The 18,539-nt window shown below is 37.6% G+C and overlaps 1 protein-coding gene across 37 annotated transcripts in view; it reads right to left on the minus strand.

Moving 5' to 3' along the window:
• CCDC91 (coiled-coil domain containing 91) overlaps positions 1-18,539 on the minus strand; it is a 417,526-nt gene that overhangs the window by 108,389 nt on the left and 290,598 nt on the right. For 22 of the 37 annotated variants that reach the window (XR_012324470.1, XR_012324473.1, XR_012324472.1 and 19 more), the window contains one exon: positions 17,224-17,259. The exons of the other annotated variants lie outside the window; for them this stretch is intronic. Coding sequence is in view for 15 of the 22 variants with exons in the window: in XM_019935888.3 (XP_019791447.1) it covers positions 17,224-17,259 (36 nt within the window). In the remaining 7 variants the exon portion in view is untranslated. The remainder of the gene's footprint in view (positions 1-17,223; positions 17,260-18,539) is intronic. 37 annotated transcript variants of the gene reach the window in all.

Raw genomic sequence — 18,539 nt, forward strand, 5'->3', positions numbered from 1 at the left:
CTAAATTGTTCCATTTATTAATGGAACATACCTTTGTAGCCATTTGAAAAGGTACCACAAAATGGAAAGAAAAATACTTTTATTTCATTCTTAACCATAGTTACTTATTCATGGGAATTTTGTACATGCTAGGCATTGCACAGCTTCTTAAATCTTGGCTTAATATTGGACAATAACACTTCCATTTCCTATTCCACATTGATAATTGCATCGCACTTGCTTTTTATCACAGCAATCCCCAAAATCCAAGTTCACTAAAATATGATATAATAGAAAGGGATATAAGACAAATTAGTATTGACAAGCTAGTAGTTTACCTGGTTTCCAAGAGATCTCAAGCATCTCTATGTTGCCCTCTAATATTTAAAAGATCCTGCAGCTTCTTGTGAGGTCACTGCAGTCCAGGGCACCCTGATGTAGTTTAGAAACTGAAGTAATTACAGCAACTATCCATTCACTCACTGTTTATTATGCATGGTATTATGCTAGGTGTTAAAACTACAAAGGTGATTAAGATGGTGGTAATAATAACAGTAATAAAAACAGTATTGACAACAGTAGTGGTCATCTCAGTTACAACACATCCTACGTTTCAGGCAATATGCTAAGTAAGTTAAATGAATTTATGTTGGGTTATAAACTCATTAATAGTACTTAAAATTAAAGATTCCATGACCTAATAGAAATCTGTGTGAAGGACAGCAGAGTTAAGCAAAATATAATATAAATGGTATTAAAAATAAAAAAAGCAATGATATTTGGTGTTTAAAGTAACAAAACCTATGTGTATTTTCACTTAATCCCCAGAACCATTTTGAAAGGCAGGTATACCCTGAGGTTTAAAGCAGTAAAGCTACTTAACTAATATTATACGTTTAAAAAGTGGTAATGTAAAAATTTTAAATATATTTTAAAGAGATTTTACAGTAATTATTTCTGAAAGAGAACTTTCAATGATTAAATGAAAAGAATGGTAGATTTGGGGCATGTTAGTAACTGGGTATAATTCTGCGGGGCTGGTAATTAACATGTACCTATGATGACACGGGAATAGAGAGATCCTCGAACAAAAAAATGACAGTAGAAATTACATTCTCAATACCTAAATTCTTCAATCTCCTACCTAATCCATTCTCCACAGTCCTGGGTAAAAATGATATACTTTTTGCTCGATAACTTGTGATTTGATGATTTTATATTGTACTGAGCAATTTAAAATTGTTCACCTATTTCTTCTAATCTGTCCCTCTTCAAATAAATAGAAAACAATATCTCTTCATGGCACCCCTTCAAATACATGAGGAATGTTGCCATATCTTTATTCTTCTCTTCTCTGAACTAAATACTCCAATTCCTTCAAAAGTATATGGCAAGGTTTCCTGCTCTGTCACTGGCTTGACCACAATACTACCTAATATCTACGATATTTTATAGTGTCTAAAGCTGTTTTACAAATCTATCTCAGTTTATATTCTTTTTTAAAAACATGTTTCTAAGGGCCTCACAACAACTCTATAAAGCAGGTATTATTAATCCTACTTTTACAATGGGATTGGAGGAAATGGAGCATCATACATTTTAAAAAATTGGTCAAGGTTACACGAGTCACAAGCTAGGACTCAAATCTAACCCCATTTACTACTTAGCACATTTATTTGGCAATCAGTTAAAATTAGTTCAATCACAGGTAACAGAAAATTCAGCACAGACTGTCTTTAAAAATAACTCACACCCTCACATAGAAAAACATAAAAGAACTAAGAGTAGGCTTCACTTAGGGTTCAAGCAATGTGATGGGGATCTCTTCCTCTCTAGCTCTGCCTTTGGTATTGGCTCCGTTTTCACAAAAGCTCTACACATATGGTCCCAAGATGGTTACTTGGATTTATGCATGGTATTATGCTAGGTGTTAAAACTACAAAGGTGAACAGTTCCAAGGATTTTCTCATTTTCTTACTGTGAATGAGAGTGCTTAAGTACCTGAGAATCCAAGTCCCAAATGGAGTCTTATAGGCTTGACTCAGAATATGTGTGAATTCCTGGAACATTCTAACATGGATGGAATATAATGGAATATGATCGTTAGCCTAAGTAAATAAGGACTTATTCCTAGATTAGAAGGTAGGTTAAATCTCACCTAAAACACATGGCTAAGAAATAAAAAAGTATCACTCTGGGAAGAGAAGAAGAGATGCTGAGGAAGCATTAATAAATGTCTAGGTTAGTCCCATTCTGATTTGGAAATGTCTCTCTTAAAACTGAGTATATGAAACTGAATGTGATGTTTCCAACTGACCAGTGAAAGAGAGTGTACTTTACTGTGACCAATAAATTCTACTACTACTCATACAGCAACTCATCACTACCCTACAACAAATCCATACTAGTTGCTCAAAGTAAACAATTCTCTGAAGCTGAAATTAATTATCTTTTTTTTGCCCAGATTACTTTGTATTTCATTCAATATCTATACTAGTAAGAATCATCTCAGTTTGACACCCAGCAGACAATCTAATGCATACCTTTTAAAAAGGAATCATAACATCCAAAGCATTAATTTTGGTGACCCTCCTTTTGGTAATATGTTCCATTTAAAAGCAACCAAAACTCCTAAGAGAGCTAAATTGTGTTGTTGAAGATCAAGTTCTTTTTTTTAAAGATTACCGTGTCTCCTTAAAACAGTGCTGGTCCAGCACCATTTTATAATCTATTGTGGCTTGTTCAAGACTCATTTCCTGCTTTTAAAGTGCTTATAATCTAGTAGAGAAGACAAAGAAGCAGATTCTTTCAATATAATATGGCTAGGCAGCGTACAGTTAAATACTGAATGCCAGTGAAGAAGAAAGAACACTTGATTTAATCTGAGAAGTGGACAGAGAAGTTTTCTGAATTAACAAAAAAGGCTGTTATTAAACAAGAGAGGGTTTAATGGAAAGCAATGGCATTCTAGGCTGAAGGCACAGTATGACTAAAAGCCCAGTACCATAAATAGCCTGGTACGTGTACCAGCAGTATGGTACAAAAAGCATGAAGGGTGAAGCAGAGTGGCAGAACATGAGCTGGAGAGGTAGAGACCAGGTCACAGATTTATATTTTATGTTCTGAAAGGTATGTAGATCACACTAAGTAGCTTTAATATCCTATAGGCTATGAGGAGGCACTGACATTATTTATTGCAATTTGAAAGGGAAAAACTGGAAGCAAAGACATCTATGTAAGAGGTCAAGGTAAGCAATAAGAACCCTAATTAAGACAATGATAGCAGGTAGGAAGGAAGTGTATATGTTTAAGGATTATTTAACAGGTAAAATGGGAAGGCTTTAGTAATTTAAAAGCTATGCAAATGGGGACGAGAGAGGAAGAGTCTAGGAGGAATTCGTTCTCTGGGCTGGGTAACTTGGTAGATGGCTATGAATGAAATAGGAAATGTAACAGGAGGAAAAAGTCTTGAGAGATAAGTTGATGTACTATTGTGCACTTGTCCCTAGATACAATACTGTTGACAATTAAAATTCTAAGATTCTACCTATACTTAACTAGGTTACTATCAAAATTCAGTACATAAAAATTTTAAACTAATGAATCAAAATGAAATAAGTCAATACAGAAAAATTATTTCAGTGTTGTGAAACTATCTGGCCTGCTAAAATAGAAATGTTATTTCCTTTTTTAAAAGAAGGGTCAGGTGGCAATGCTAAATTTTTTAAAGAAAATTTAACCACTGATTGTAATGTCTGTGGCTTTTGGGGAAAACATAACCCCAAATTACAGTGGCTGTGGTTATAAACTATTATGAAGAGCTTCCAACGTCAGACATAGTTTAAGTGTCTGTATGCACTGGAGTCCTTTTACAGGACTTTGCTAGAACAGCAAAATTAATGAATCTCTTCTTTTTGCCTACTTTGGGTGTCAATAACAAATGTACTTTCTTTAACAAAGATTTTTAAGGGACACGGAATTAACTTCATATGAACATTAAATAAGCCAGAGTCATAAACTTTCTTCTTAATATATCAGGAAAAAAACTACAAGCCTATGATCAACACTGTGACTTGGTCTTAATTTATGACCAAGGCCAAATCAAATCAAATCATCTCTCAAATGCGTTTGGAGAAATAGGTGCCACAATCCTTAGGTAGCCTGTTTTTGGTCGTAGGTTAACATTTCTCTCCTCAGTTAAAGTCACTATTAATACAGACAAAATCTAGAAGTAAATTGGGAAGCAGAAGCTGTTTTTTCCCTTGCATTTCTCAGGAGTAAATGAAGTTGCTTAAGTTTACACTGATTGTTTTTTGCTTTGCCATACACTCTCCTCTCCTCATTTCTAGTGTGACTTAGTGGCCAAAGATGTTAAGTGCTGCTACTTACAAGTTTTATTTTCAGAATTCTTTCAATTAAAGAAAGCTTTGAGTGCTGTGAAGTGACCTAAATCTTAGAATTAGTAAATACATTCCAGGCTTTATAAAGCCAGACCCTTCAATCAGTACTCAAGCAGTTTGTAGTTCCCTGGACAGTAGCTCTTCAGGCTCAATGGATCCCAAACAGCTGCAAAAGAACCAGCGGACAGAATGAGTGACAACCTCTGAAACCAGAGAGGAGCTGGTCAGAAGGTGGCAGGAGCTGCTGTCATGCTGGTGCCCTGAGCTTCCCATAAAATGTAGATAAAGGACTGGCCACTCAACCCTGGGTAATAAACAGTGTGATGCAGAAAGCACCAGATAACTTTAATACCTTCCCAATTTCATCTGAAATGCAACAATCAGTAGTGTGAGACCGTTTCCACTATTACACAGTTAATCTGAAGTGGAGGTATGTTTTTCTAGTTAGAAAAATGGCCACATTCCATAAAAGAATGTCACTGTCCAGAACAATTTTCTTTTTATTTATTTGATTTTAAATATCATCTATAAGCTTGTCAATCCCAAATTTCGGTCTCCAGCCCTGACAACTCACCTGAGGTCCAGACCCACGTTTATAACCGCCTACTTTACATTTCTTCCAGGGTTATGAACAGGCACCTCAAATTTAGTCTGCACAAATTAGATTTCATCTCCCTAAAACTGAACCCTTCCTCACTTCAGTAAATGAAGTCACCATCTGAAGTCACTATCTATTCAATCATTTATTCTTGGTAGTCATTTGTTTTTTAAAAAAATCAGCTTTATTAAAATATTATTTACATACAGTAAAATTTACTGGTATGAAATAATTTGATACATTCTGTCAAATCAAATGTAAGCACCACCACAATTATGATTAAAACATTTCCATCACCTTCAAACTGCCTCCCATCAAATCTCTTCCCTGTCAACTACTGATTTCTTTCCTCCAAATTAATTTTGCCTTCTACAGAATTTCATATACAGGCATACCTCGGAGATATTGCAGGTTCGGGTCCAGACCATGGCAATAAAGCGAATATTGCAATAAAACGAGTCACAAACTTTTCTGGTTTCCCAGAGCACATAAAAGTTAGGTTTACACTTTGCTACAGTCTATTAAGTGTGCAATAGCATTATATCTAAAAAAAAATACATGCCATAAAGTACTTTACTGCTAAAAAATGTTAACCATTATCTGAGCTTTCAGAGAGTTGTAATCTTTTTGTTGATGGAAGGTCTTGCCTCAAGGTTGATGGCTGCTGACTGATCAGGGTGGTGGGTGGCGAAGGCTGGGAGGCCGTGGCAGTTTCTTAAAATAAGACAACAATGAAGTCTGCTGCACTGATTGACTCTTCCTTTCACAAATGATCTCTGTAACACGGAATGCTGTTTGATAGCATTTTATCCACAGTAGAACTTCTTTCAAATTTGGAGTCAGTCCTCTCAAACCCTGCTGCTGCGTTAGCCAAATCTGCAGTTACTTCCTTCACTTTGAAGTCTTGAATCCTTCAAAGTCATCCAGGATGGTTGGAATCAACTTTTTCCAAACTCCTGCAGGTTGATATTTTGACCTCCTTCTGTGAATCTGAATGCTGTTAATGCCATCTAGAATGGTGAATTTTTTCCAGAAGTTTTCAATTTACTTTGTCCAGATCCATCAAAAGAATCAGTATCTATGGTAGCCTTACAAAATCTATTTCTTAAATTATAAGACTTGAAAGCTGAAATTACTCCTTGACCCATGGGCTGCAGAATGGATGTTGTGTTATCAGGCATGAAAACAGCATTAATCTCTTTGTACATCTCCATCAGAGCTCTTGGGTGACCAGGTGCATTGTCAAAGAGCAGTAATATTTTGAAAGGAATCTTTTTCCTGAGTAGTAGAAACAGTGAGCTGAAAATATTCAGTAAACCATGTTGTCAACAGATGTGCTGTAATCCAGGCTTTGTTGTTCCATTTATAAGGAGCATAGGCAGAGCAAATTTAGAATAATTCTGAAGGGCCCTAGGATTTTCAGGATGGTAAAGGAGCACCAGCTTCCACTTAAAGTCAACAGCCGCATTAGCCCCTAGCAAGAGAGTCACCTGTCCTTTGAAGCTTGAAGCCAGGCATTGACTTTTCCTCTCTAGCTATGAAAGTCCTAGATGGCATCTTCTTCCAATACAAGGCTGTTTCATCTACATTAAAAATCTGTTGTTTAGTGTAGCCACCTTCATGAATTATCTGAGCTAGATCTTCTGGATAACTTGCTGCAGCTTCTACATCAGCACTTGCTGCTTCTCCTTGTACTTTTATGTTATGGAAAAGGCTTCTTTCCTTAAGCCTCATGAACCAACTTCTGCTAGCTTCCAAGTTTTCTTCTCAGCTTTCTCACCTCCTTTAGCCTTCATAGAACTGAAGAAAGTTAGGGCCTTGCTCTGGGTGAGGCTTTGGTTTAAGGGAATGTTGTGGCTGGCTTTATATTTTATCCAGAAAAACTTTCTCCGTATCAGCAAATGAGGCTGTTTTGCTTTCTTATTATTTGTGTGTTCACTGGAGTAGCATTATTCATTTCCCTGAAGAACTTTTCCTTTGCATTCATAATTTGGTTAACTCTTTGGTGTTAGAAGCCTAGCTTTCAGCCTGTCTCAGCTTTTGACATGCCTTCCCCACTAAGCTTAATCAGTTTTAGTTTTTGATTTAAAGTAAGAGACCTGTGACTCTTCCTTTCACTTAAACACTTAGAGGTCACTGTAGAATTATTAATTGGCCTGATTTCAGTATTGTTGTGTCTCAGGGAATAGGGAGGCCCAAGGAGAGGGAGAGGAATAGGGAAATGGCTGGTCGGTGGAGCAGTCAGAACACATACAAAATTTATAGATTAAGTTTGCCGATTTATATAGGTGTGGTAAGTGGCGCCCCCAAACAATTACAATAGTAACAACAAAGACCACTGTTCACAGATCCCAACAAATATAATAATAATGAAAAAGTCTGAAACATTATAAGAATTACCAAAATGTGACCCAGAGACATGAAGTGAGCAAATGCTCTTGGAAAAATAGTGCCAATAGACTTGCTCAAGGCAGGGGTGCCACAAAATTTCAGTTTGTAAAAAATGCAGCATCTGCAAAGCACAGTGAAGTGCAGCACAATAAAATGAGGTATGTCTGTAAACAGAATCATGCAGCATGCAATTTTTTTTTGAGTCTGGCTTCTTTCCTAACTTCTGTATCTAAAAGTCCCCTACCACCTACCCTCAAACAAACACATAACCCTGATTTTTTCTTCAAAGTCCGTATCATTATAACAAATTACCTTATTTATCGTAGGGCATTTTCAACTTGAACATAAGCTCTATGAGTGCCAAGGGACCTGGTCTATCTTGTTCAATGCTATATGCCACAACTTCCCAAAGTGCCAATACATGGCAGAAGGTCAATAAATATTACTGAATGAATAAAGAAATAAAAATAGCTCCCTCATGTTTTCCTACTGAAATTATCTATACTTTAATTATCAATAAGATGTATTTGTATTTATTCCAGGATGAGCACACTGGGAGAGAGAATAGGGTAGTGGCAAGTTGTAAGGCCTCTGGAGTACGGCTGCCTGATTTTGAATCTGGCCTGTTGCCTCTTCTAAGGAGTTACTATGGCCTTGAGCAAGTTACATAATCTTCCTGAGGTTTAATTTCTGCATCTGTAAAAATGGGGATGATAGTTTTTATCTCATAAGGTGGTTGTGAGGATTAAATGAGATCAAACATGTAAAATAATTTAAAAAGTATCTCATACTTAGAACTAATGATAGCCAATATTGTTATAATTACTGCCATCTCTACCACCACTAGCACTACCACCACCAGCACCACTATCTTGCTATTTTGTGCAAAGCTGAAGAAAAAGTTCCATTAAAATAGTTTAGCTAACATCCTAAAATAAACAACACGTGGACAGAAGACAGATGAAGGGCATCAAAATCTTACAATGATACTCACATGAATCACACTGTCTATGGTGACATCTTACATGCTAGATATTGGTTGAGCAAAATTGAACATGCTGATGATAAACTCACTGGTGATAAGTTTATTATGAGAAAGGCAAGGCAATATGGACACCAATCTAAATTCTATTCTATTCTATTGGATAGTATAGTTCACTTTATTGCAAACCACTTATTTTGAAATATAGTGAAAACCAATGTTACTCCAACTGGAGTCCAGACCACTGAGAGTCTGGAGCATTCTCTCAAGATAGAATAAAAATTTCTACATTCTTTTGTGTTTGTGTTCAGTGAACCCCTAAAATGTCAGCATTAAAATGTCAATGCAATGTTTCCCAAACTTGGGGGTTGATGTGAATTTTCATCCTTGTCCCTCTAGAAAAAATTGTACATAGACCTAATCCAAGAATGTATGTATTGTGGTTTATTCTGTAACTGGCATACTCTTTTAGGACAGTTAACCTACCTACCTAACTTCTCACCTACCTATATATCTATTATAATATTAATTTTTTCTGATAACCCATATGGAGGTTATATCAGTAGAAACTTATCAACACTAAGAATGAGGATCATTTTCGACAAGTGTGAGGAAGAAGAAATTAGTGGTTTCCTAAAGATGGAGGATTCATAAAATTTTGTGCTCTAGGATCAGTTTTTTTTTTTTCTTTTGAATACTATTAGCAAAAGCCTTTAGTAAAAGAATGAAATAAGAACAAGCTTGACTAAACTTTAATACTGATATGCCTAGATGCCTTGACCATATTTTAGGCATATCAGTCACAAGTAGGAAGGCTAGGGTATGTATCGGGGGAGGAGAAGAGTAGCAGACTTTATTAATGATGAAAGACTTCAGGTCTGATGGGCATGAAATTGTGGAGAGTTCATAATGGCAAATCTCTTATCCAAAAAGAATTTGGTATGTGAAAGGCATACCAAGTTCCAGCTCTCATGGGTCGAAGAATGAGAACAAAACCATGGTTTTTAAAGGGTTTCAAAGACCATGGCCACACATGGCAATTTCATTTAGACATGCTCAAGCATGTCATTAAATTAGCACTGTCTTTTCAAAGTTGAAGCCCAAACTATGTACACTTTTCACGAAGAAATATTGCCATTCAATTTTTAAACTAGTAAATAATTCAATGCACTATATTTCCATCTCATTTTTTATTTCTTTCTCTTTTGTGTTATGATAAATATGGGATTCCAAATTCTGCCTTATGATATGATAACAATGAGTCTCCTAATACTGGTGTACATATAATTAACACCAAGACTGCTGCTTTAGAAAACTAAAGCAGCTGATCCAAATAAAAGAAAATAGACCAAAATATTTTAAAAGCATCAAAGATCTTATTAGATACTAAAAACTAGTGTTTCAAGATCTGGGAGAAGGACTTCCCTGGTGGCACAGTGGTTAAGAATCCGCCTGCCAGGGCAGGGGATACGGGTACAAGCCCTGGTCCTGGAGGATCCCACATTCCACGGAGCAACTAAGCCCGTGCACCACAACTACTGCACCTGTGCAACTACTGAGCCCGCATGCCACAACTACTGAAACCCGTGTGCCTAGAGCCTGTGCTCCACGCCAAGAGAAGCCACCTCAATGAGAAGCTCGTGCACTGCAACGAAGACCCAATGCAGACAAAAATAAACAAATAAATAAATTTATTTAAAAAAAAAAAAGATCTGGGAGAAGACAGAGACATTAGCCCAAAGTTAATTTGTCTTGAGGGCATTTGCTGATTCTAAGATTGAGCCAAAATAAACAAACTGACACATTTGAGTAAAATAAATAAAAATTCCAGAAAACTAAAAAATATGAGCTAAAACTAAGAATGCAATGTACTATACGTATATACAGATATATGCAATATATGTATAGTTTATATTTTGTACATGTAGTACATTTTCATTGTACTTCCTAAATCCCTTTTTTTCCATTCACTTTTCTCTCTGTTACGCATATGGATAATTTCTACTGTATCTGCTAATTCATTAATTCTCACTCTATTTTGCTTTTAAGAATCTACCCACTGCTATATCTTTACTATATATCTATATCAAACTGGTCTCTCAGGAGGAATAAAAAGGAGACAATGGGAAGGTAACTGATCCAATACATGTTGAGGAATTTTAATATTTGTCACTACTTCCTAAAGTCCTTGCCAAAGTTTGGTAAGAATATTTACTGTGAGAGTAAGTAATAAAGGAACAACCATATAACACATGCTGAGGATTTCTGTGTTGATGACTCTATGTTATAGAGGATACACAGGAAAATTACCGTGATACCTGATGATCTCACCAAGAGACTATAGTACTGTCAATTACTTAATTACATTTGGTTGATTAGACATTCACTAGTATGATACTTTGGCTCATGAACACATTCTAGGAGCTATATATTATTCTAGGACCTCCAAAGTGCATAAATATGATTGAGACACTAACGAAGCTCTCAGTTCAGTGGGACAGTCAGTCAAACAAGTAAGTACTTGAATCAGACATATGCTGTAAGAGAAATATAAACTACAAGATAGGAGGTTAGGGCCTTTCCCTCCAACAAAATGATGAGTACTCTATAACTGCAGGTAACAGTAAGAAAGGAAGTATACACCCATGTACATGAAACCTTGCTTTTACAGCAAAAGGGTGCACTTTGAAAAATTAACAGAGCAGCTTTTCAAAAGATTCTAGTGTTATTTTCTGAAGAGAACACATACCTAATATAAATGTATGTGATGAGGGCTTGTAAATTTTGAGAAAGGTTTCCTTTAGTTCTCTGAACTATTTATAATAGCATATTAAAGTCTTTGTTTATTAAGTCCCACATTATTGTAGTTTCTATTGACTTATTTTTCCTGTTTCTAAGCACACCTTCCTGTTTCTCTGCATATCTCATAATTTTGTGTTGATAAAAACTGGATATTTGAAATAATGTAATGCAGGAACTCTAGAAATTAGATCTCATCCATTCCCCAGGAATAATTGTGCTGCTTGTCTGTTTAGGAACTTTCATTTAGTACTAATTCTGCAGTCTGTATTCCTTGTCTTACTGTAGCCACTGAAGTCTCTGCTGGGTTAGCTCAGGGGTCAGCTAATGATTAGACAGAGATTTCCTTAAATACCATGAACTGGTAAGTGCTTTAGTATTTGCCAAGGACCTCTATGTGTTGGAGCATACCTTCAACACTGACAGTTTACAACTCTGCCTTAGCCTTCAATTTCTGCTTGCACAGAATCAAAGTTAGCCAGAGGTGAGAGATTAGGACCTTCTCAGTTCTTTCCTGGGCATGTGCACAATCCTGTACATGTATGTGACCTTCAAGAATTCCAGGAACATTTTTAAAAGAAAGAGCTTTGCAAAGTTATCTATGGCAATCACATTTCACAGACTTCTCTCCTAAGTTTTTTGGCCAGTCTCTTGTTTGCCCCAACTGTTATTTTTGTCCCAGGCAGCTGAGAGGTTAAACAATTGCCACTTATTGTTTTTGACAAACATCCTGGGTATAGGGCTTTTTCCACTGAGCAAACTCTGAGTCAGGTCAAATATCAATAAGCCCTGTGAACGGAGACCTTATAGGGAACTGTCAGGCCAAGCAGTAACAATTCTCTGGAGACACAGTTTTTCTGGAGCTCTAAACCTATTATGCCCCCTTCAGTGGCTTTTACATGGCTGATTTTCACAGCTACCATGATTGTGAGGCTATACTAGCTTTTAAAATTACCATACTTCTGGGGAGTAGGGAATGGGAATAAGGCAAGTTAAAACTCTACAAAGCCTGCTGTTCTTACTGAGATTTAACTATTTTTCTTGAATAAATACTCCTTGGGTTGTTGACCTTTGGTTAACACCCAGAGATCTGAGAAAATTGATTTTGACGATTTTTGCTAGCATTCTCATTGCCCTTCTGAAGAAGCTAATTTGCACAGGTCCTTAGTCTTGCCATTCCAGAAGTCCTGCTTCAACTCTCCCTTTCAAAGAGTATCAATATTTTCCCAGTTTCTTTTTTTTTTTATTTTTTTTGCGGTATGCGGGCCTCTCACTGTTGTGGCCTTTCCCATTGCGGAGCACAGGCTCCGGACGCAGAGGCTCAGCAGCCATGGCTCACGGGCCCAGCCGCTCTGCGGCATGTGGGATCTTCCCGGACCGGGGCACGAACCCATGTCCCCTGCATCGGCAGGCGGACTCTCAACCACTGCGCCACCAGGGAAGGCTTCCCAGTTTCTTTTTAATATATTAAACTTCTAGATTTAAATATTTAATCTATCTAAAATTCATTTTAGTATACAAAGTCCAGGAGGAAATGGGCAGCCAGTTGCAATTACAGCTGTCTCCTGATTAACCCAAGCTTGAACTGCATGGGTCCAGTTAAACGTGTATTTTATTTTTTCCAATAAACACATACAGTACTACATGAGTCATGGCTGGCTGAATCCACAGATGCAGAACTGCAGTATGGAGGGCCGATTTTAGGACTTGAGAGTTGGTATATTTTGGTATTAACAGTGGGTCCTGGCAGCAGTCTTCCACAGATACCAAGGGATGACTGTATTTTTAATCTTTTCTCGGTTAATTAGTAAAATACTTTTGAGAATCTAATAAAAGCTATAGAGTATCTCTGAAAAAAAAATCTGCACATATACACAAATTTTGCATAATTTCAGTAAATTCACAGACTGTCTAGGGCCCCCTTCCATGGAACCCAGATTAAAAACCCTGATGTGCTACAGTAACTTATCTAATTTGTAACTTCATTTTTACAAATTTGTAAATTACAGGAAACTTTGTGTCTCTTTCTGTATTCTATCCTATTCCATTGGTCTGTGTGTCTATATCCATAACAGTGCCACACAGTTTTAATTACACCAAGCATCTTTCTGCCTCAAAGCCTTTGCACTTGCTATTCACCATGTGTGAAACACTTTTACCCCAGCTAGTCTCGAAGTAAACTCCTCACTTCAAGGCAGGCCTCAGCTCAAATGAGACCTCCTTAGAGTCCTTACCTGACTACCCTATTTTTATATTGGTTCCCTCACTCTCTAGCTCTTACACAGCTTCATTTTTCTTCATGACATTGATCATTACTTCACATTTTATTATACCTTTAATAGTTTCCTGTCAGTTTTCTCCACAAGAAGGTAGGGAATTTTTTTTTTTTTTTAACTACTGTATCCCCAGAAATAAGTACAGTCCCTGGAATATTATAGGCAGTCTTTCCAATTATTAATGTAAAACACCAAACACTAAGTTTGAACATGGCAACTTATTTGCTTACCCTGCTGGTCTAAGTAAATAAAAGACATAAAAGATATATTAGCTCCATCTGGCTCCCAAGAAAAGTCATTTGTCAATTTTCTAGAATAGGACTATGAAGTAAGTTTAAGGGGCTAAGAGTTGTTTCGTTGTAGTTCTTACTGTAACCATGTGAGAATAAAAGCAGTGAGCTGTTTAAGGAAGACTTGAAATACATTTGATAGGACAACCTCACTTGAAAATCTGAGTTACCTGGCAACATTGCTCTTTCTGCCATAGATCTTCTCTCTTCAACTGTCAGCTACAAGGCAGTTAAATACACACACACACACACACACACACACACACACACACACGTTTTTTTCCTCCCTCTCTCTCTCTAGCAAAATATGCAACCATTTGTAAGAAAATAAACATATGTATTATTCATGACATGAATGGATTATCTTCACAGTACTCTGAGCCTATAGAGAATGAATTTTAAAGTCTATCATTTACTATAGTGTTTCTTATGGACAAGAAGGCGCCTAACAAACTCACAGAGAAGGGTACTCTTAAAGATATACGTTTTTTTCTTTGGGTGATGAACATGGGTGGATTTATTCATGCTCTCTTTCCCAATTTCATGGTGACTAATAGCCCACATCTATGTGAGGTTAAAGGAGTGGTCTGTGGTCACAAAGAAGCTTTAAGTAAACTCTCGCAAATCAGGACTTAAGCAATGATCTTGACATTACTGGCATGGAATTCCAACCAACTGAACTGACAGACGATTAAACATATATGTAAGATATATTTGTTGACACTAACATACGTTACAGAAAGAATTGGAAAATAATCACTACTCTAGTGGAAAAAAGCAAAGAAAAAAAAGATAAACTCTATTACCACATTACTGTTATGCTGTTATAGACGTTACTTACAGATGTTTCATTTTCATAATAAACGGATAACTGTGTGTTCTTTAGAGTAAACCTAAGTGACATTTAAAAAAAATATATAACACTGATCCTGGATATTAGAAGCACTGCTTCCTAGGGCTTCATTAAGACTAGTTAATGAGTGGAAAGAAAATCTTCTGGGTTTTTTGTTCTTAAAAGTTAAAAAAAAAATAAACTTAGTCATTTCAGTCACATTTACCATGTATGGTTGAATGAACAATGGAAATACATGTGATGCTCTGATTATGTAAAACAAAGACTCCTATGAATGTTACTTTTTGCTTTTTACACTTGTTGGAGGAAAAATTTATTTAGGTATCTCATCCCTATATAAAGAAAAGACTAAACACAAATTAGTACTATGCAAATTCAATTATGGAAAATTAAACTAATACAATTTTTAATTGTTCAGTATAGTAATCAAAAGTTACTTTGTATGTAGGCCATATTTCTTGATATGTATATATCTTATGAGACTACAGGGGTTATTTGTGAGTTTCTATTATTACTACCAACTACAGGTATACAGAAATATAAATTAGACATAAATGAATCAAACTCTTTTCCACACATATATATTATTTACTTTGATTGTATGTGTATGTGTGTTTGTGAAAAAGAAAAACAAGCATATTAAACAGGAGACAATGTAGTTCCAATGACTAAACATAAATTTGGATTCTACTTCTTTGAATATAGAGTAAAAAGGTAAAATTATCAGCATTAAAAAGTGAAGGAGGAGCTTCAAATGGCAGAAGAGTAAGACATGGGAGATCAGCTTCCTCCCCACAAATACATCAGAAATACATGTACATGTTGAACAACTACAGAACACCTACTGAACGCTGGCAGAAGACCTCAGACCTCCCAAAAGGCAAGAAACTCCCCACGTACCTGGGTAGGGCAAAAGAAAAAAGAAAAAACAGAGACCAAAGAATAGGGACAGGACCTGCACCAGTGGGAGGGAACCGTGAAGGAGGAAAGGTTTCCACACACTAGGAAGCCCCTTCGCGGGCAGAGACTGCGGGTGGCGGAGGTGGGAAGCTTCGGAGCCATGGAGGACAGCGCAGCAACAGGGGTGCGGAGGGCAAAGTGGAGAGATTCCCGCACAGAGGATCAGTGCCGACCGGCACTCACCAGCCCAAGAGGCTTGTCTGCTCACCCGCCAGGCAGGCGGGGACTGGGAACTGAGGCTCGAGCTTTGGTCATATCCCAGGGATAGGACTGGCGGCGTGAACACAGCCTGAAGGGGTTAGTGCGCCACAGCTAGCCGGGACGGAGCCCGGGAAAAAGTCTGGACCTGCCTTAGAGACAAGAGACTTCTTCCCTCTTTGTTTCCTGGTGAGCGAGGAGAGGGCTTTCAGAGCGCCACTTAAAGGAGCTCCTGAGATGGGCGCGAGCCGCGGCTAGAAGCGCAGACCTCAGAGACGGGCATGAGAGGCTGCCACCACCAAGAAGCCTGTGTGCGAGCACAGGTCACTATCCATACCTCCCCTCTTGGGAGCCTGTGCAGCCCGCCACTGCCAGGGCCCCGTGATCTAGGGACACCTTCCCCAGGAGAACACGCAGAACCTCAGGCTGGTGCAATGTCATGCTGGCCTCTGCCACCGCAGGCTCGCGCCGCACTCCGTGCCCCTCCCTCCCAACGGCCTGAGTGAGTCAGAGCCCCCGTATCAGCTGCTCCTTTAAGCCCGTCCTGTCTGAGGGAGGAACAGACGCTCTCAGGCAACCTACATGCAGAGGCGGTGCAAATCCAAAGCTGAACCCCAGGAGCTGTACGAACAAAGAAGAGAAAGGGAAATCTCTGCCAGCAGTATGCTTCTGTGTGTGATTTTGTCTGTATAGCTTTGCTTTTACCATTTGTCCTAGGGTTCTTTCTGTCCGTATTTTTTTTTCTTTTTTTTTGTATGGTTTTTAGCACTTGTTATCATTGGTGGATTTGTTTTTTGGTTTGGTTGCTCTCTTCTTTCTTTCTTTCGTTTTTTAAATTTTTTTTTTATTACTTTAGAAAAAAATTTTTAATACTGATTTTTAACTTGAATAACTTTATTTTATTTTGTTTTATCTTCTTCTTTCTTTCTGTTTTCCCTTCCTTTTATTCTGAGCTGTGTGGATGAAAGGCTCTTGGTGCTCCACCCAGGCATCAGGCCTGTGCCTCTGAGGTGGGAGAGCCAAGTTCAGGACATTGGTCCACCAGAGAACTCCCAGCTCCACGTAACATCAAATGGTGAAAATCTCCCAGAGATCTCCATCTCAACGCCAAGACCCAGCTCCACTCAACGAACAGCAAGCTACAGTGCTGGACACCTTACACCAAACAATTAGCAAGACAGAAACACAACCCCACCATTAGCAGAAAAGCAGCCAAAAATCATAATAAGGTCACAGACAACCCAAAACACACCACCAGACATGGACCTGCCCATTAGAAAGACAATATCTAGCTTCATCCACAAGAACACAGGCACTAGCCCCTCCACCAGGAAGCCTACACAACCCACTGAACCAACCCTAACCACTGAGGACAGACACCAAAAAAAATGGGAACTACAAACCTGCAGCCTGTGAGAAGGAGACCCCAAACACAGTAAGTTAAGCAAAATGAGAAGACAAACACACAGCAGATGAAGAAGCATGATAAAAACTCACCAGATCTAACAAATGGAGAGGAAATAAGCAGCCTATCTGAAAAAGAATTCAGAATAATGATAGTAAACATGATCCAAAATCTTGGAAATAGAATGGGGAAAATACAAGAAACATTTAACAAGGACCTAGAAGAACTAAAGAGGAAACAAACAATGATGAACACCACAATAAATGAAATTAAAATTACTCTAGAGGGGATCAATAGCAGAATAACTGAGGCAGAAGAACGGATAAGTGACCTGGAAGATAAAAGAGTGGAAATAACTACTGCAGAGCAGAATACACAAAAAAGAATGAAAAGAACTTAGGTCAGTCTCAGAGACCTCTGGGACAACATTAAACACACCACATTCGAATTATAGGGGTCCCAGAAGAAGAAGAGAAAAAGAAAGGGACTGAGAAAATATTTGAAGAGATTATAGTTGAAAACTACCCTAATATGGGAAAGGAAATAGTTAATCAAGTCCAGGAAGCACTGAGAGTCCCATACAAGATAAATCCAAGGGGAAACACAACAACACATATATTAATCAAACTATCAAAAATTAAATACAAAGAAAAAATATTAAAAGCAGCAAGGGAAAATGAACAAATAACACACAAAGGAATCCCCATAAGGTTAACAGCTGATCTTTCAGGAGAAACTCTGCAAGCCAGAAGGGAGTGGCAGGACATATTTAAAGTGATGAAAGAGAAAAACCTACAACCAAGATTACTCTACCCAGCAAGGTTCTCGTTCAGATTTGATGGAAAAATTAAAAGCTTTACAGACAAGCAAAAGCTAAGAGAATTCAGCACCACCAAACCAGCATTACAACAAATGCTAAAGGAACTTCTATATGCAGGAAACACAAGAGAAAGAAAAGACCTACAATAACAAACCCAAAACAATTAAGAAAATGGGAATAGGAACATACATATCAATAATTACCTTAAATGTAAATGAATTAAATGCTACAACCAAAAGACATAGACTGGCTGAATGGATACAAAAACAAAACCCGTATAGATGCTGTCTATAAGAGACCCACTTCAGACCTAGAGGCACGTTCAGACTGAAAGTGAGGGGATGGAAAAAGATATTCCATACAAATGCAAATCAAAAGAAAACTGGAGTAGCAATTCTCATATCAGACAAAATAGACATTAAAACAAAGACTATTACAAAAGACAAAGAAGGACACTATGCAATGATCAAGGGATCAATCCAAAAAGATATAACAATTGTACATATTTATGCACCCAACATAGGAGCACCCCAATACATAAGGCAAAAACTGACAACCATAAAAGGGGAGATCTACAGTAACACAATC

The sequence above is a fragment of the Tursiops truncatus genome, chromosome 11 (genome assembly GCF_011762595.2).
Source record: "Tursiops truncatus isolate mTurTru1 chromosome 11, mTurTru1.mat.Y, whole genome shotgun sequence".
Taxonomy (NCBI): Eukaryota; Metazoa; Chordata; class Mammalia; order Artiodactyla; family Delphinidae; genus Tursiops; species Tursiops truncatus.